Source organism: Rhinolophus sinicus, linkage group LG07 (genome assembly GCF_036562045.2).
Source record: "Rhinolophus sinicus isolate RSC01 linkage group LG07, ASM3656204v1, whole genome shotgun sequence".
NCBI lineage: Eukaryota > Metazoa > Chordata > Mammalia > Chiroptera > Rhinolophidae > Rhinolophus > Rhinolophus sinicus.
The window spans coordinates 29,712,930-29,733,178 of record NC_133757.1 but is presented as its reverse complement, the minus strand read 5'-3'; the positions used below and the strand labels follow the sequence as shown (position 1 = coordinate 29,733,178).

At 35.8% G+C, this 20,249-nt stretch overlaps 1 protein-coding gene across 1 annotated transcript in view; it reads left to right on the top strand.

Moving 5' to 3' along the window:
• The first annotated feature begins 519 nt into the window (after positions 1 to 519).
• Positions 520 to 20,249, top strand: part of BTAF1 (B-TFIID TATA-box binding protein associated factor 1) — an 84,336-nt gene continuing 64,606 nt past the window's right edge. The window contains exons 1-4 of the mRNA XM_019739276.2: positions 520 to 841; positions 13,513 to 13,636; positions 17,272 to 17,386; positions 19,034 to 19,180. Coding sequence (XP_019594835.1) covers positions 828 to 841; positions 13,513 to 13,636; positions 17,272 to 17,386; positions 19,034 to 19,180 — 400 coding nt within the window. The 5' untranslated portion in view covers positions 520 to 827. The remainder of the gene's footprint in view (positions 842 to 13,512; positions 13,637 to 17,271; positions 17,387 to 19,033; positions 19,181 to 20,249) is intronic.

Here is a 20,249-nt window from a genome sequence, read left to right as displayed (position 1 = left end):
CCCGAAAAAAGGCTGGGAGTTTTCACATCTGGTTGAGAAAATGATGGTACCAACAATAAGAAATCAAACTTGGCAAATGGTTGCCAGAAGACCTTCCCTCCAATACCTATGCAGAACTTCGGGCAAACATAGCAAACCTTTGAGCCATGTCTTAAGTGCCATTGCAGATCTTTCTTAATTTCATCCCTCCCATTGTCATCTCTACCTAGACTAGTGCATGCTAGTCTTATCTCTTTTCTCTAGAAGCAGTCTGGTGGGATGAGGATGGAAAGATAAAGAATTAGAAACCAAGTTTTTGAACTTCAGGAACCTTGGCTAAATCGCCTTTTTTCCTTCTCTAGAAAATAAGGGGTCCATTCCAGCCTCGTTTTAAGACTAACGTCCCTCTCCAGATGAGCACAAAGAGACTGTCTTTTTTCCGGGCGCGGCGTCAGCCCAACGCAGTCCGTACTCCGCGCCCTCATCCGAGGAACGGAGCCCCTTTCGGTGAGCTGACGTCACTTCCGGCGCGCTGACGCTCAGTCCGGCGTGCCGACGCCTGCGTCAGCAAAGAGCGGGGCTGGGGGCACCGGGTTTGAAGTCGTGCGGGTCGGAGGACTGCCGCCTCCGCCGCTGTCTCAGACCCTTGTCCCCGGGCCACGGCGGGGACGAGCTCGGGTAGGCGGTGGGGCAGATGCCCGAGGGTCCGCACGAGGACGCCCCGCGCCGCACCGGCCGCTCCCCTCTGCTCCGCGGCCTGGGCCTGCGCCTCGCTGCTCTCTGGAAACTAGCGCCTCAGCGTCGCGGCCCCTAGCTCGCGGGGAACCTCGAACCGCCGGCGCCCGGCCATGGCGGTCTCCAGGTGGGTGTCGCTCCTGACGAGCGGAGGGAAGGCGGCTCAGGCGAGGCACCGTCTCCTCTCGGTGCCCCCACTCCTAGAAATGAGCGGTTCCCGTTGTCACTGGGCTCGGGCGCCTTCTGCCACAGACTTCGGAATTCGCCTCTCAGTCTGCAGGGGTTTGGGCTCGGGTTACTCGTAAATCCCGTTCAAAAATGTCGTTTTTCTTGTGGAATTGACCCCTTTCCACGATAGAGCTCGTGTTTGCCTTTCTTCACCATGTTTCTCTTGTCTGGTTTCTCTTCCTTCTTTCAGTTCTAGGAGAGCCTTTTATCTTTCTTAGTATTCTAAGGCTGATCCCTAACCTCCATTTCACGGGAAAACTTCGCAGTAACTGTCTAAGTCAGGGAGATTTGAGTACGTGACCTTCTCAGCACGTTTACATTTTATATTTACGGCTTTAGGGATATGGTCTTTCCTGAGGAGTTTTTTTTCTTACATTACAGTAGAATTTTTCCTTTTGTTTCGCACTAAACACTCTGTCGTCAGCATTGTAATCTTTGGCAAATGACTGTTAGTACCCTTTTCCTTAACTAAGGCGTGAAAGTTACATCACAAAGCTTACATTAGTTAAAATGCAGCCTATGAACAGAAAAGTCTAAGAAAACTGTAAGAAAAACGAACAAGACATCTATCTACATAGCTACAGGAGGAAAAACATTTTCTGCAGTATGCTAGAAGGGTGGGAAAACTTTTTGTCACAGGTTTGATTTGAGCGGACCTATGGTCCTGTACGTAGGGGATAGTCCCTCTGATAGCAATCAGAAAGATTCACCAAGTTCATTAGAGTTGATGAGTTAAGTTTTCATGAGAAGGGGTCCTTCTATCACAGAGACTGAAGGGATAAATGATAGTTCAGAAAAATAGTTTTCATCCGTTTTGCATAATTGAACACGTTCCTTGAGCACAATATGTGCTCAGACGTTATCTGTTACACAAGAAAAAGGATAACCCATCACTCACAGACTCCCTAGATAACTGATGATGAAATAGTGTGTGGAAGAAGCCCATGGGAGTTGGGTGAAGGGGCTTGCTAGGTACCTAGAGTAAGGGTAATTTATTTCATAGATTAATTGAATCCATTCAGTGTGAGGAAATCTTTATTTTGTGATATATAAAAGTGACTTCAGAGACAAGTGGTATTTTCAATTTTTTGCAAATACAGAAAAGTGTATCTTCCCATTTGTTACCTCCCATATAAATATATACATTATAAACACATAGATACATAAGTTTATATGAGATTCATTTATCAGGTGATAGATCTAATGTTTAAGGAAATGAGTGGCTCTTGAAATTCCATTCTTACAGCTGACTGTGTATTTTCACAGCATTAGATACAGTATTATAGAGACAAAGTGAAAGTGTTTAAAAGAGCCTAATCGGTTTGGCCAGTGCTAATCTATTTACAGAAGTTTAGGGCACCTTAATTTCTGTATGAATGATTGGGTTTCGAAAGCTACCGCCTTTTGTTCTCAGCACTGGATTTCAAAGGGTTGTGCCCTTTTTTCTGTAGATTCTTTCTTATTTGCCTTGCAAAAATTATATTAAATTCTTCATTTAAAAAATCCATCATAGTTTTATGAAAGAGCTACCCCTGTGTTTGTTTGAGTAATAGGTTCAAAGAAAACAGTTTTGAGACTTTTGTGTGTTAGGATACTGTCAGTTCTCACCTTTTTCATTTGTGGATTCAGTCTGAATAGCAAACTTTAATTTCAAGCTGGCCTTCTCCATGTGCTCAGCACGTTTCTTTACTAACTGAATTTCCGTTTTCTCCTGTTGGTGTATGGTTGTGAAATACACTCATTTTAATATTATTTTATGCAGAATTGGAAGATGGTTCAAGAGATAAAAATCATATTTGCCAGAATCCAATCTGAAATATCTTTGCTTTGTTTATATCAATGTGCATAACTGAAAAGAGACTGTAATATTTTTAGGATCTCGTAAATATTTCCTACAGAGGGGAAATAGTAAGTTGATACCGTCATTCTTTCAACTGCCAGGTTCAGAAATAATATTTGACTTCTCCCTCCCTGCTTTTGTCCCCATCTAATCAGTCACCAAACCCAATTCTGTCAGTTCTAATCTTTTAATCTTTTTCTGGCCAGTCTTTTCTTTCCATACCAATTACCACAATCCTGCTCCATCCTATCGTCATCTTTAATCCAAGACATTTGCAACAGCAGCCCTTGTTCTTCCTGCCTCCCATGGCATCTTTTTCTAATTCATTTTCAGCTATGTTATTTGCTGATAATACAAATTTTAGTGTGGTCATTTTTCTGCCTATAACCCACTAGTTTTCGATTGCCTTAGGGTAGAGTCCAAATTCCTTAAACATTTTACCACATCCTTTGTGATCTGGCTCCTACTTCACCTTTGTAGCTTCATCTTGTGTCGAGTTCTCTGCATCTCTCCCCCATTCCCCTTCATTCTGAATCTGTGCTCTTACCTCTTAATCTTTATCAATGGAACATTTCTTTCTTGTGCCCCACCCCTTCTCCAAGCCTGGCTAATTCCCAATTTATGTTTTGGATCTAAGCCAATATTGTCACTTTGTTCAAGAAGCCTTCCCTGAGAGGGTTTTACTTCATCTGAGCTATTTGCACCACTGTATACTTCTGTCAGTCATAATATGTATCATACTCTATAATTGACTGTTTATCTATTCTCTCGCCTGCTTGGTTTAACATAAACTCTGTGAGAGAAGGGAATATGTCTGATCTTTCTATCCCCAGCAGAGTGCCTGGCTCCTAGTAGGTGCTCAATACATTTTTTAAAAATGAATAAGTGAATGATTTTGTTTCTTGTTTTAATACCTGTCATAATTTACCATAATTGATATATATGTGTGTGTATATATATATACATATATGCGCGCGCGCGCACACACACACACACACACACACACACACAGTAGACTATTCCCAGTGTTTTTCAGCGAGTACTTCTGATTTTAGCTACAGTTTTTTGTCAGGAAGATAAACTTCAACCATAGCTTTGAATATTGGCCAGGCTTATAACTTCAAAAACATAATAAATATTATCAGAACTATTTCTAGAAGTTTATAATATAATGCAATTCTTTGATAGCATGGCATTTTAAACTGCAAATTGGATATACTGTAACCGTGTATTTTGTATGAGCAACATTTTTAGACCTTGCTTATAGTTTTATAAAGGCCTAGTTTTACTGTACTTTGAATTATAAGAGTGTGGCAAATTATGAAATTCCTGGTCAACTCATGATGCTTGGGTGAGTTAAATTTTGCAAAAAACAAAACATACTGTAAACTCTGTGACTCTCTAAAATTGCAAATACAATGATAACATTTGAAGTTCTCCATAAGATTCAGTGAAATATTACTGAAAAACGTATGACTCCTTTAGACTTTTAATAAAAGAGACAGTATACAAATATAGGAGTAGAAAACAATGTTGTCCTTAAGATGTGAATGTTGGAAAGTCACCTAAACTCACTCACTAGGTACTTGACTTGTTCCCACAAAACTACAGCATAAAGACAAATTAGTATATATTACAGCTTTCAGTGTTGCTTGCAAACAATTGAAATCACAGTTGTTAAATCTTTGAATACTAACTGCTGTTTTGCCTTTCTCCCAGTATCATCTGTCACCTACCATGTTTCCCCGAAAATAAGACCTAGCCGGAACATCAGCTCTAATGCGTCTTTTGGAGCAAAAATGAATATAAGATCCGGTCTTATTTTACTATAAGGTAAGACCGGGTCTTATATAATATAAGTATACTTATATAATATAAGTATATTCATTTTTGCTCCAAAAGACGCATTAGAGCTGATTGTCTGGCTAGGTCTTATTTTCGGGGAAATACGGTAGTTGTGGTTGGGCCACTAACTAACCTTAGAAGGATTGTTAAGGCGTATTATGCTAATTACAGAATATGGTAAATATGTGACATTGTTGGGTTCCATGGCTTAATACAGATTTTTTAAAGGTTGTTTTCAATACCTTTGCCTGTTTATGCCACAGTTGATTCAGCTAACTGTTGTACATTGACTGGCTAATATGCACATAGTTTTTCCTTGATCATATGCAAAAAAATTAAAATACAATTTAGAGAATTTTTCCTCAGTGAGCTAAGCTATAAAGGTCATGTCTAAAATGTCTAGACAGTCATTATGATTTGACTGCATTGGAAGCTATACCTTAGGTCTATGACATACTTTTGCATTTGAAAATGATGCAGTGTTCAGAAAAGATTCAGTAAAAAACTGGAAAAGACCTTCTTATGGAAGAAACAAATTGCTACATATGAACAAAACTTTGCTCAACTTTGTTAATTTTCTGTCTGTACTGCTGATATTTCACAGAAACATTGTTTCAGCAGATCTGTTCTGCCAAATGAAGTTTCTTTTTTTTAAAAGATTTTATTGGGGAAGGGGAACAGGACTTTATTGGGGAACAGTGTGTACTTCCAGGCCTTTTTTCCAAGTCAAGTTGTTGTCCTTTCAATCTTAGTTGTGGAGGGCGCAGCTCAGCTCCAGGTCCAGTTGCCGTTGTTAGTTGCAGGGGGCACAGCCCACCATCCCTTGGGGGACTCGAGGAGTTGAACTGGCAACCTTGTGGTTGAGAGCCTACTGGCCCATGTGGGAATCGAACTGGCAGCCTTCGGAGTTAGGAGCATGGAGCTCTAACCGCCTGAGCCACCGGGCCGGCCCCCAAATGAAGTTTCTTGATACGGAGCAAGTTCCAATAGATCCTTCCTAATGACGGAAAATGCTCAAATGATCTTAATTACCTGTAGGACAACATCAGTTTCTTGTGTTTGCTAGGTCATTCCTCTTTTACTGTTAATTTCAATTCATTATAGGATTGACAGAAGATACTACTGTAAATTACAATATAGCCTGCCCTCCATGTCCATAGTTTCTGCATGTGTGGATTCAACTAACTGCAGATTGAATATCGGAAAAGTTGTTGCTGATGTGTACTATGTAGTGAGGCCTACGATAGTTGCGTCTGTACTGAACATATTCAGACATTTTTTTCTTGTCATTAAATAATACAGGATAACAACTATTTACATAGCATTTTTATTGTATTGGATATTATAAGTAATCTAGACATGATTTAAAGTACAGTAAGTCTTCACTTAATGTTGTTGAAAGGATCTGAGATGTGAAAGGAAACGATGTATAACGAAACCAATTTTACCTTAGGCTAATAAACAAGAAATAAGTTTCTGTGGCATCACATCATCTCATCAACGTTGTAATGAAACAATGTTGAACAAAATGATGTTATTCGAGGACGTGCTGTATGTGGAAGGATATACGAGGATGTATGTAGGTTATATGCAAATACTCTGCCATTTTACATAAGGGACTTGAACATCTGCAGATTTGATGTCTAAGGGGTGGGTTGGGGATGTCCTGGAACCAATCCCCGTCAGATACTGAGGAGCAACTGTATATCAGATATTTCATATTTAAACAAATCTATGGACAAAAAAGCCAGAAAAGGTAAAGGATGCATTATAGAAGCTTCTCTATTTCAATCCTTACTGTAATTCCTTCCTGTTTTTTGGTTTATTACTAGAAGTACTTGTATAAAGTATTTTTTGTTTTGTTTTGTTTTAAGTGTGATAAAATATACAACATAAAATTCACCAATTTTAACCTTTTTTTTTTCTTTTTGAGAATTTTTATGAGTTTATTTGTGTCAAACTGACTACATGCTGCGGAGCAAGATCTCAGATGCTCCCCCATTTTAACCATTTTAAAGTGTACAATTTTGTATGCAGTTTTAAAACACAGATATTTCTGCTAAAGAACCCAGGTTTTATCTTTAAGAGATAGTCACGCAAAAGGCTATGGGTTATTGGATGGGGTGGAAGTAAGAAAAAATAGTCCCAAAGGAGATAACACAGCTTGGCTCTATTTTCTTCAGCATTCATTTAACAAGTATTTATGGAATGCTTTCTGTGTTCTAGGTGCTGGAGATATAGCAGAGAACAAAAATGGAGTCTCCATTGCCATGGAGTTTGTGTTCTAGGGTGGGAGTCAGGGAAGTGTAGTTTATCTAGCATGCACCTGGCCCTGCACCTGCCTTTGTGTGGTTTCACATCGTCATATTGATTCTTAGTGTTCTATGTGGTATCTTAAATTAATCTGCTTTCGTTTTTAAAGGACATGACATAGTTTCAAATTGCCCACAATATGAACTAGAAAATAGGCATTTTAAAACACCAGTCTACAGAATTTCTTGGAAGTTGTATCTTTTGACCATAACTTTTCTTGCTTAATGATAATATGTGGGACTTAGTACAGTGTTCGTATCAGATATTTATTGTCTTTCTCTATTCTCTATGTAACAGAAAAGTAAAAATTCAAATAGTTTTAAATTTTACTGTACTTTTCCTAAATGTAAAATATGCATAACAAAATGGACAAACTGGACTGATCGTTCTCTTTTAGTTAAGGTTACAAAACCGTCCTTGTGAGGTATTCTGTCCATTGACCTTCCACAATTTTTCAGAGATTAAATTTATTCTGAGAATATTGAGATTGGAAGTAGGTTGAAGTTATATACCTTTTCATCTTTAAATGGCTTAAGGGTGGAAATGCAACATATACTTGTTTAATAATGATGAAGTAGTAACTAGGACACAGTTCAAAATGCATATGATTTCTTTCAGTTTCTTTTCATGTCTTTATGAATTACAATGCAAAGAGCTGAAGAGAAGAGTGCTAGATTGCAGCTGCCAACATAACCTCTACAAAATTCCGTGTACTCTTTCCTTTTTCTGGGCCATCTTTAGAGCAGTTGCCTGAAATCACAGGTTGGTAAACAAAACATGAATCATGTCTTCTGTAGTTATCTCTCTGAATTGAAATCCAAATTGACAATGGGCCAGATTTCTTATCATCAATAAGCAGTGGATATTGTCAAATATAATTGCCTTATGTTTTATTTAAATTACTCTTCTATATAGTCTTTGGTACTTTCCATTCAGTTGAACATCTGTTACTTCTTTCTTCTCCATCTGTTTGTCCTTCAAAGAATGAAGAATGACATTTTTTTCCCTACTAGTTGTTCTGTAAGAAAGTTTAGCCATAAGTAGTATTGTGGTAAATACTGTGTTCCCTCAATCAGGCCTTCCTTTAACTTCCTTTCTCTGCTGACTGCCTAGCTTTCTCCAGGACTTCTCCCTCACCAAGGGCCCCGTCTGCCTTCCAACATAATACTGATCCTGTCTCAACCCCTTCCCCCATCCCATCAGTTTACTATACCAGCCTTTTCCATTGGCCTGGCCCTGTTGCCTAGCCTGCTTGCCTCTTAGCTTTCTGTCCTAGGGTAACAGGTCAGACTTACCTCTTGTCAGATCCCATTCTGCGCATCTCTTTATTCTTCCTTTTGTGTGGTGTCTAATCTGCTGTCCTGGAGAGAGAAATGGAGAACTCCGAAAGGGACTTTGAGTCAAGAGGACCAAAGACGCATTCTTGTGTCCCCATTCATCTATTTAGGGAGACATGTTGGTTACCACCAAACTGGAAGATGTGAGAATAAACAAGCCTGAGATTAGATGAGTGAGCTGATCTCCTACCCTCAGGGCAGTTGGCTGGTGAAGGAGCAGAGGTGACATGACATGGCATTGGGATACAAGGCTTTGCAGAAAGGAGAGGCATGAGGAGCTATGTGGCTGTGAGACAGAATCAGCATTAGGTTAGAGATGAGCATAAAGTCTTGGGGAAGGAGTGTGAGTCTAATGAAGATGGTAGCAGGGAACTAAAGGAAAGTTTAGGAAGGGTGGAAATTATTGAAGGAATACAGTATCCACTTCACTTGATGTTTGGAGCAGACATAACTGCCTTGATTTTCAGAGTGCTGAAGTACTGCTGTGTTGATCTTTTCATTTACTGAAACATTATCTTAGTATCAGTTCTGTTATTTTTATAACTTGTTTTTATGTAATACGTCTGTTGTAGATTAAGGATGTTTTTCAAAGGAAGCAAAAAAAAAAAGTAATATAGCACACTTTTTTTTTTTTTTTTTTTGCTTAAAAATGGTGCCTAAACTTGTCCACCCAAAACTTTAACTTTTCTTTATAATTTTAATTATAATAAACACCAACTGCTCAACAAGTATTTGAATACTGTGCAAAGATACTGCTCAAAGTACTGTGGGTGACAAAAAGAACCTTGAAGGAGGTGAAGTTTAATGAGCATAAGGCATCATGTGATAACTTTGTGTAAGAGATGCCACAAAACAAGGCATAATAAATACCAAAATGGCTATTCAAGATGATAATTCGTGTGGATTTCAGAAAAGGAAGTAATCTGTATGGTTTAGTAGTTTGTGATGGTTTCAAGAGGGTAAAGGACTTTAAATCATGGTGGATAGGAGCTAGCTGGAGAATTGAACCAAGAAAAGACATTGCAAGTGGAGGAAACAGTATAGCCAAATTTTGGACATCAGAAGGCTCACGTTTGAAAGATATTTTTTTTGTTTGTGATTGATATCTGATAGGTAAGGGTGAGCCATTAAAAGTTTGAGTAAGGTAGTAATTTGATCAAAGGGTGCTTTAGGAAGTAAATCTGGCAATAAGATCATATTAGTATGGGGTTATACTTACCAGATAGTTGAGAGTGTGGCACTCGACCTTCCAGATGGGCCAGATTTGGGGATTATTTGTAGTTATAGCTTTAACAGCTACAGTCTCCTAAGGGAGAAATTGGTGAGAGATGAGCAGCCAAAGATTGAATCTGGGAGAACATTGATATTAAGAGTGGTAAGAGTAGGGAAACCAAGGAAAGAATTAGTTCAGAGAAAAACAGGGTAACATAATATGAAAACTAGGAAGGAAAGTATTACAAGAATGGGGTATTTGCTGATAATCAGATGTCTTAGAAGAGTCAAGAAAATTGGATTTACAAAAAAAGTTGGATTTGGATCTTACAAGTTCATTGGTGACTTTCAGGTGTGCTATTTTAGTAGTAGAGAAGGATAGAAACTTGACTGATTAGGAGTAAATTGTGTATGATGAGGAAAGAAAAGAAGTGATTTTTAACACTTGTTCACCATACTTGACAGTACAAAGAAAGTGTTCTAGAAGGTGGAGGTCGAACAGTTTATTTTCTCGTTGGAGACAGGCCTCTGCATATTGGAAGACAGAAGGAATGGATTAATAAGTCAATGATTTGAGATATTGGAGAAAGGATAATTGAATGAGGATAGAAGGGAATGGTATCAAGAAAACAGTGGGATAATATCTAAGTCTTGATGAGGAGCGAGGACTGTCTTTTCACCTTAAATAGAAAGGGAGGGTAAGTGTAAAGACCAATCTTCAGAAGTAGTGAGAAGAGAACTTGAGATCATTTTTGTTCCACAGCCTAGAGATCTACTCAGTGAAGTAGTCCTTTTCTTTTGAAGACATAGGGAATGGTAATTGGAGCTTGAGGAACATGGAAATGATTGGAGCAAACTTGGAAAAGTGTCAGTTTTCTTTTAACTTTTTACACGTGGATTTATAAACAGGTTAATATTGTCACTTCCTTAGAGTGTTCATTTTGCAGCCATCTTTGCTTTTGGTCATGAAAAAGCAGAACCTCCATGATGGAAAAGGAATTATGAAGTCGTTGAAATCCTTGCGGAGGTTCAGTCTAAGGAACTTGGCATTTAATAAGTCAAAGATACGACAAACGTGTTATATAAGGAAAAAAACTACAAAAAATATTGCAATTAGGTGAAGCTCTAAAATATGGCTAAATTATCTAGTTTTACCTCCAAAATCAGAGGTTAAGCAAAGTGAGCTTTCCTGAATCCTCTAATAAGGGACAGAAGTAGGGCCTTTAAAGGTCTCCTAATTCCCAGTCGTTTGTTTTCTATTTGCCGCTGTTTCCCATAGGGAAGTTGCGCATCTATGTGAACTGTATACATACGAGAGAGCCTGATACTGTTACAAAGAATACATGCAGCATATACAGTTATAAGTCCACTGTAGCATAGATTTGATCTAAGACTATTATCTTTGTAGTAAAACTTAATTTAATTTTTAATAATGTTGCCTGTCATAGACTATAGAAGATTTAAATGAATATTTGTTTGGATACTTACAGAAAGTTGTTCATAGATGTTTAAATTTTCACACATTTGTTTTCATTGAGTATAGGCATTCAAAATCATATGGCTATAGCACTATGAAGAATTTGTTGTGAATGTTCAGAGAGAATTCTCATAAACCTGGACATTACAACTAATTTTAAAGTTGAAAATAAGTCAAGGGGTATTCTGAGAGTTAGGTATGGGATGTATGAGGGAAGTCATTTTCTGGGTATGGGATTTGGTTTTACTTCTTAGAACTTTATAAGAACACCATCTGTCAGAAAAAATTTATTTTCCCTTTTCTTCTGTCCCACTATCTTTCTGAGTCACTGTTTACCAAATCCTGTAGCAAAAACTGATGAATGAATGGGTAAAGGCAAATATTTAGATGATATTGAATGAATAATGTGGGATGTGTCTATGCATAGTGTATGTATAAAGTAAATTAATTTTTGCATGTCTTAAAGATATTTAACCAGTGTCACCCCAATAAATTTAATTAAAAATTTTCTTTATAATCACTGTGCCATTCAGTATATCACAAGCAAAAACTGTGTTGTATTACTTTTTACTTTATGTCATTAGCTTTAATTGCCTTAGGTTATTTTTTTTAATTTTAAAAAATTTATTTTTCAATTACTGTTGAAGTACAATATTATATTAGTTTCAGGTATACATCAGATATTTTTATTGATATATGGCCTTCTTACATACCTTTAACTATAAAATTTGAATGTTGCCTTTTAGTATTTTGTCCTAAAGCAGTTGAAAAGTTTTCATAGTATCCTGAGCTTTGACTGAAAAAGATCTGCTTTAGTTATATTTCTTACCAGTTATAATGATTTCATTAGTACTTATTAGTGAATGGCTAGTCTGAAAAATACTACCAGAAAAAAAGAAGAAAACAAAAAACCCTGCCTATTTAATTTGCCCCCCCAAATAGGTTTATCTTATAAACGGCTTTCAGAGCTTTGTTTTGTGATTTTTTTTTAAGCTCTTAATGAAAGAAAAAGAATCTCACAAAAATATGAGCCTCTTTATAGTTTATTAATGCTTAATGCCCATGATTAGCTTTAGGACCTTGCTTGCTTTTCTTTATTAGATAAAATTTGAAGGTGTGTTCACTAAATCTCCCCTTGTATAGGATTGGGCACAGTCAATATAACCTTGCCACTTGTCACCCTCCGTCTTATTTAAAGTACATACTTAGTCCATGTATGAACCCATTTTCCTTTCATTATTTGTTTGCCTCATTAAGCCCGATTAATAGTGTTATGGGAAGGCCAGGTCTACATGATATGTGGACAACTGGGGGTAGTTACTTGGGATTTTGCATTTCTAAAACCCTAGGATTTTTCTGTATCCCAAAAGCAAAGTAACATGGTTTTCCATTTCTTCCCACTTATAAGGTATTGTAACTTAATTCCAAACTTTATTCATTGGTGGAATTTGAACCGTGGTACTGTGGTTCTGGAATTTGTGACATTATGCAATATGCCTTTATAAACTCTTTCCTTAGAGATCTTATTTATTGCCATATCTGTCACTTCTACACAAATGACTCATAGACCTGTATACCTTTAGTTTCCACTTTCTCCTGAGCTTCCGATATCTATTCCAGCTATCCTTGTTGTCTCTCCTAGCTATTCCATCTCTGCCACTAGTAAACTTGTCGTCTTTTCTTATAACATTTCCTCACTAGTTCTTCCCATTTCTTTTAATGACATTTTTGTTCTCTAGGATTCAGAGTCTCAGAATCCTTCCCTTTCCTTGATATTTAATTACTGTACCATGTGTGTTTTACTTTGCAACATTTCTCCCAACCTCTTTTTAGTCTTGTTGCCACGATTATAGTTCAGGTCTGCACTTTTAGCCTAAAATTCTTTAAAAGTTTCCTTCCATTTTACTTCATGCTTCACGCTGCCAGATTAATCTTCCTAAAACATAACTCCAGTCCCATCACTTTCTTCACCCAAGACCTTCATGGTTGAACTATGCATTCAAAAGTCTTCACGGTAGGGCTCTAGCTACTTCTGTAGTGATATTGTCCACTGTTCTCTTATGTGTACCCTGAATTGCAATCAAGCTGTTATTCACTTCCCTAAACATTTCTTGTTTCTGTGCTGCTGTTATTTGCTCTTCCAGATGTCTGTCCCCCTTTCCCTATCGCCACCTCAACTCCACCAGTATTGAAATCTTATTCTACCATTAAAGTCCTTCTCATACACCATTTCTTTTATGAAGCCTCTTCAGTATTACACAGTTGAGGATATACTAGTATATAGTATTTGCTCTCTCTGTTCCCGCTCCTTAAAGCACTTTGTGCGTCTTTTCCGATATGTATCTTATTGTACTCTATATTCTACTTATTTGTATATTTGCCTTAATCAGTCACCCCACCTCCCACAGCAAGTCCCTCGAGAGTAGAGATTCTCCTGCATCTCTAGCGTCGGTCTTTTTCACGGATACTCAATACATTTATTGACTCAAACTTATACATGTGAGAAAACAAGTTTCAGAGTAACCACTATATTTTTGTTATTTTAGGCTTGACCGTCTTTTTATCTTACTGGATACTGGCACTACTCCAGTTACAAGAAAAGCTGCTGCACAGCAACTTGGAGAAGTGGTGAAGCTTCATCCCCATGAACTAAATAATCTCTTATCTAAAGTAAGAACTTTTTTCTTTTTCTTTTAGTATAATACAATTGTAGAAATTTGTCCATGGATAAGAACATAAAATTAAAGACAGAAATTTCTTATTTTAGTGACAACATGTGGTCTTCAAATTCCATTAAATATCTTCACATTTCTCCAGATATTTTTAATTTTTTGCTATTTCTTATTTATTTAGTTTGCCACGAGATTTAAAGTATTTTGGTTTTTGCATCAAGTTTAATTGTTTAAGGGATTTGACAACGTAGAACCTTTTACCCATGGCACAAATTTGAATCTGACCCAATTTGGTAATGAACTAAGTTGTTAATCTAGTTTGTTAGTGGTCTAACTTGTTCTTAACGGCTAATAATTATATCATAGTTGGCAGTCTTCAAATGGATGAGTACTCATGGGCAGTGATTAAAATGTGTGAGAAGCTGGTTGTCATTACATTCTTAGTTATCAGCTTTTTGAAAGTGGAGACTTTCTGCTTTAGTGGATCAGTGTTTTCATAATCGTAGCCCATGTTCTTTCCCTAAGCAGTGGCTGTACTTTTACTGAACTCTCTGGGCTTGTAGAAGTGTGCCTGTATGATAGTGAGCAGCAAGTTCCACATGTTTCATTCTCCGGCATGCACAGTGAAAACAGGAGTGCTTTGGGGGTGGGGAGAATAGAGATAGGATGGGGGAGCAATATGATAGCCCAGACGTTGGAAGCCCCAAGATGCCTCTTTTACTGCCATATTACCCACTCCTTTCATTTTCATTTGTCTCTCTCTGATTCATATGAGTAGGAGTTCTAAGCCCTTTGTTGATATATACAAATCTGTACTATATGGTTCCTACCATAAGGGCTAACAGTGACTCTCTTTTCCAACATATTCCCTGCTTAGATATTATCAGAACTTTCTAACCAAGATGTAGATGAAATGATAGTGATTTGACATATACAGGCTCCATGTTCTCAGAATGGAGAAGGATGCATATTAGGCAATATTATACTCCTGTGTAAGGTGGAGGGATAGAGAAGCATACCCATTTCTCATCCCAAGGGAAGAGAGGAGGACTGAATGAGCTGAAATTTTAAACAATGAGTGAGACTGTTCTGTACTGAACTGAGGAAAGGTTTCCAGCTTTCCAAGTGAGTTATGGTCTTTGTAACTCAGACCCCAGCGTACAAGGCTGCCATCAAATAATTCCAAGAGAGGCAAAGTTTGTCTTTAGCACCTTTCTACCTGCCATTCTCTTTTCTCTGCCCTCAGTGTTTTCATGTTGCCTTTCAGTTTTGTTTTTTAAACAACTATATTGAAATATAATTAACATACCGTGAATTCATGCATGTGAAGTGTATGTCATTGATTTTTATATAATTCACTGATATGTGCAGCCATCACCACAATCTAATTTTAAAACATTTTTATCTTCCCCCAAAGAAGCCTCATGCCTAATAGCAGTCACTTTCCATCACTCCCCCTTGCATACCCAGTCCTAGGCAACCCTAATCTACTTTCTGTCTATAGATTTGCCTGTTCTGAACATTTTCTGTAAATGTGAGACCTTGTGTGACTGGTTTCTTTTACTTAAAGTAGTATTTTTCAAGGTTCCTTCATATTTTAGCATGTCTCGTTACTTCATTCTTTTTTATTGCCAAATATATTCCACTGTATAGATAGGATATACCACATCTTATTTATCTGTTCATTAATTGATGAACTTTTGGGTTTTCACCTCTTAGCCTACAGTGAATAATGCTGCTATGAAAATTCATTTACAAGTTTTCATATGGATGTATGTTTTCATCTCTCTTGGACATACTATGTTTCCCCGAAAATAAGACCTAGTCGGCCAATCAGCTCTAATGCGTCTTTTGGAGCAAAAATTAGTACAAGACCCGGTATTATATTACATTATTATATTATATCATATTATATTTTTGCACCAAAAGACGCATTAGAGCTGATTGTTTGTTTAGGTCTTACTTTTGGGGAAACACGGTATATACCTGGAGTAGAATTGCCCAATCATATGAGTATGGCTATGTTTAACTTTGTGAGGAACTGCCAGACTTTTTTCCAACTGGCTCCCTTGTTTTACATTCCCAGCAGCAGCGTATGGGAGATCTGATTTTTCTACATCCTTGCCAGACTTGTTATTAACTGTTATATTTGATTATATCCATACTCATGAGTGTGAAGTGATAATCCCATTGTATTTTAGATTTACATTTTCCTGATGACTAATGATGTTGAACATGCTTTCATGTATTTATTTACCATTTATATATCTTCTTTGGAGAACTAGTCAGATCTTTGCCCATTTTTAAAGTGGGGTATTTGTTCTGTTATTGAAATGTAAGAGTTCTTTATATATTTTGGATACAAGCCCCTTATCAGGTATTTGATTTGCAAATATGTTCTTCCAGTCTGTGGGTTGTCTTCACTTTCTTGATGGTGTCTTTTGAAGCACAAAAGTTACTTATTTTCGTGAAGTTGAATTTTTTTTTTTTTCTTTTTTACATCAGTTGTGCTTTTGGGGTCATATCTAAGAAACACTTATCTAGCCTAAGGTCATCACAAAAATTTATCCCTATGTTTTAAGAATTATATAATTTATAGCTCTTTTTTTAGACTTATGGTCATTTTCATTTAATTTTTTGTGTATGGTGTGAAGTAAAGGTTCAAAAATCATTTTTTTGTTGCCCCAACACCATTTGTTGAAAAAAACTACATTTTACCCATTGAATTGTCTTGGCACTCTTGTCGAAAATCAGTTGACCATAGACATAGTTATTTCTGGACTCTAAATTCTATTCCATTAATCTATATATCTCTCCGTTTGCCAGTACCACACAGTCTTGATTGTTGCTTTGTAGTAAGTTTTGAAATCAAGAAGTGTGAGTATACCAGCTTTATTATCCTTTTACAAGATGTTTTGGTGATTCGGGATCCCTTGAATTTCCATATAAATTTTAGGATCAACTTGTTCATTTCTGTAAAAAAATGAGGAATTGTGTTGAATCTGTAGATCAATTTAGGGAGTATTACTATCTTAACAGTATTAAGTCTTTGATCCATGAGCATGAGGTGTCTGTTTGTTTAGATCTTACTTAATTTCTTTCAACGGTTTTTGAATTTTTGTAATTTTCAGTATACAAGTACTGTACTTCTTTTGTTCAACTTATTCTTAAGTATTTTATGCTTTGGATACTATTATAAATGGAATTGTTTTCTTAATTTTATTTTCAGATTGTTAATTAAAAGTTTATAGAAACACTGTTGATTTTTGTATGTTGATCTTATATCTTTCAGTCTTGCTGAACTCATTCTTTCTGCAAGTTTTTATAACCTTTTGCATTAAATAATGGACTTAATAATATACACTTTACTTTTTAGTGTGTTAAAAGCTATATTATTTTTCAAATGCACTTAAGCATTCTTTGATTAAAAGTTTCCTATTTCATTTTTAAAGGTGTCATATTTCCTGTGAATGATGGGATCTTATAAATGATTTTAATAATTTCAAGATGTTTTATATAAATTCGAGGGCTGCTAAATTATAAATTAATAACAAGTAAACTTGTATTTCTCATTTCTACATTGAATGAACAATTTTTTTAGTATATAACTATTGTATTTCATAATTTTTTAAGGTGTTGATGTACTTACGGAGTACTAATTGGGATACCCGGATTGCAGCAGGACAAGCTGTTGAAGCTATAGTGAAAAATGTACCTGAGTGGAATCCAGTGCCAAGAACCAAACAAGGTGCTTTTAAGTGGAGAACTTGTTTGCAGTAAAAACCTAGCTGTAGAATTAACTGTACATAAAATTAAAACATTTTATATTTTAATGTTTCAATTTTAATTTAAAGGCTTAATTTTCATGCTTTTAGGTATTGCCTTTTCAGGAAATGACATTGAATAAGGTGATTTTCACCACATTTTAAAAAACTACTAGATAGGCAAAACGTTTTCATATATACTTTTTAAATTATTAATTCTTCAGCGTGCTTGATTATAGAGATTATTACTTTGCTCAAGGAATTTATGTCCTAAAAAAGAAATTAAATCAATACAAAATAAATATTTGAAATAGTCTACTTAAAAAAAAAAAAAAGAGAGAAATAGTCTATTTTTTGTTGTTGCTGAAAGAATAGTGTAATTATTTTCTAAATTTAAGTACAATCATGTATAGATATATGAACAGGTCAGTGTTTAGTTTTTTATGTTTCCATTAGATATCTTGTAGTAGACATTATTTTTCTTACTGCCTTTAATGATATTTAAAAATGAGTGTATGCTTTTAAAAATGTGTAAAGGTACACATTTTAATTAACTGAAAATTTAATATGGTGCAACTGGGTTTCATTTTCAAGTTGCTTTGATAATACCACTTATAAGTCTTAGCTTGTCTAAAATTTTTGCTATAATTTGCTGGCACCTATTATTTTGAGTGATTATATTAATTCGTCTTTTCTCTCATCAAATGAAATACATAACCAGAAGAAGTTATAACTTGTTTTAGAAAAGAGCTTTTTCTTTTCCAGCTTATTATCTGTGCTTATTTTGGTATATAGAGATATTATAACTCAGATTCTTTTTTTTTACAAAACTTTATTAAATAGGTTACACTAGCATTAAAATTTATAGTAAGATTGCTTGTCATCACTAGAAAATTTAAAATACCTATGGCAGTTCTCCTTAAGTCAAGCAATTATACTTTATAGATGAATTATATGTAAATGCCAGCTAAACAAACCATTAAGTCTGTGGACAATTACAATATATTTTGAAATTTATAATGGCATAACCTTTTTTTGGTAGGAATACAGAACATTTTATAGCTATTTTTAGGCCTCAGATGGATATATAATTTTAGCAGTTTACCAGGAGATTGTAATTTGCTTCATATTATGAGAAGTGAGTTCTATTGAATGAGTAGTTGCTTTGTGTCCTAGATATTCCTCAGGTATAGGGAGGGATGATGCTTATTAATGTTGTTTATAAATATGTTATGTGAATTGTTTATCTTCCAGTTTAGCACTATAATAAACTCATACTGTTACTGTGGTATTTTAAAACAATTTGACAGTAAGTGGAGACAGCATGATATTTACGTACATATTTCAACATGGGGATGCATTTCTTCATATAACATCATGCTTTTGTAGTAAAAAACAGCCATACATACACCCACTAACATTCTGATGGTTTGTAGGAGTGGAGCCACCAACTAAATAGTTTATTCATAAATAACTAGAAGCTGATCGTAAGTAAATTCTCAGTAGCTTTTCTACTTCCTTCACCTTTTACTTTTCTTAAAATATTGCCCATACACTATAAGTGATGTTATTTTCTTTCATTTTACACTTTGACTCTATGATCAAATTAAATATTTTTAAACCTCATCTAGAACCTACTTCAGAAAGTGCTATGGAGGATTCATCTACTACAGATCGATTGAATTTTGACAGATTTGATATATGTAGATTGTTACAACATGGGGCATCACTATTGGGATCTGCTGGTGCAGAATTTGAAGTACAGGATGAAAAGTCAGGTATGTAGTAGTCCTATAGAAGAAAGTCTGAAATGCATTTGTTCAAACTAATGTATTACTTGGTATGCTATGTATCAGTCACGCAAAATCTAACATGTCACAAAATATAAATGGAACTTTGCAGTTGGGGGTTGGGGGTGCTATGTGTGTAGAAGATAAGCAGAAGTACTTGGTTTAAGCTACCCTATGAGTATTTTTCTTCCCTTAAGTGAGTATTTACTATATGCGTTGATAAGAGATACATATTAATATTTCAGCAGCCATTTTATTGTGGAATATAGGAATTATATAGTATTACCCAAGAGCCTCGGTTGAATAGTTTTAGCATCCAGTATTAGTGCAGATTGTGGTAGTGTTTTCACAGTTCTGGAAATTTGAGAGACTATATGATAATTTTCTTTTTATTGTATGTTTTAAATATGTAAATAATTGGATCTACTCATGCTGGTGACCAAAGCAAAAAGTAAAAATGAAAAATAAATCTTGGGTAGGTAGTTGTCCCATTATCTTTAAACTTACAGAATCTATCTGGATGTAAAGTAAATGTTTTGGCCGTTCAAGACTGATGCCTTGAATGGAAAAAATCTTGATGTTTTTAATGGATTTCTGTAAGTAAATAAGTTCTCGTGACTAAAACAAAAACAGAACAGTGTTTCGTTTTGGTTCTAATTAAATTAATCATTATTCAAAATACATCTGTCTAGCAAAGTTAATGAAATGATCTTCAATTTGTACATTTTAAAAAAAATGCCAAGTACCCATTCAATTCCTCTTGCTCAATATGGTTTCTAGATCTAGTTTAATTGTTTTTGGAGAAAATTAAGAGGGAAATTTAAGTTCCATAAAAGCATAGTTTTCCTAATAAGGAAGGTAGAAGTCATTTCAAGAACTTGCCAATTTGAAAAAACTTATCTCTAAACAGTAAGTTTACTTATCTTAACTATAATCTTACTAGGGCATCCCTGGACATTACCAGAGATCTGTGGTCCTAATCCAGGAGTGAAAGTCAATGTCACCCTTGTCATTTAGAAAAAGAAAATGTGTTTGGGTCTTATCCTAGAGATTCTGA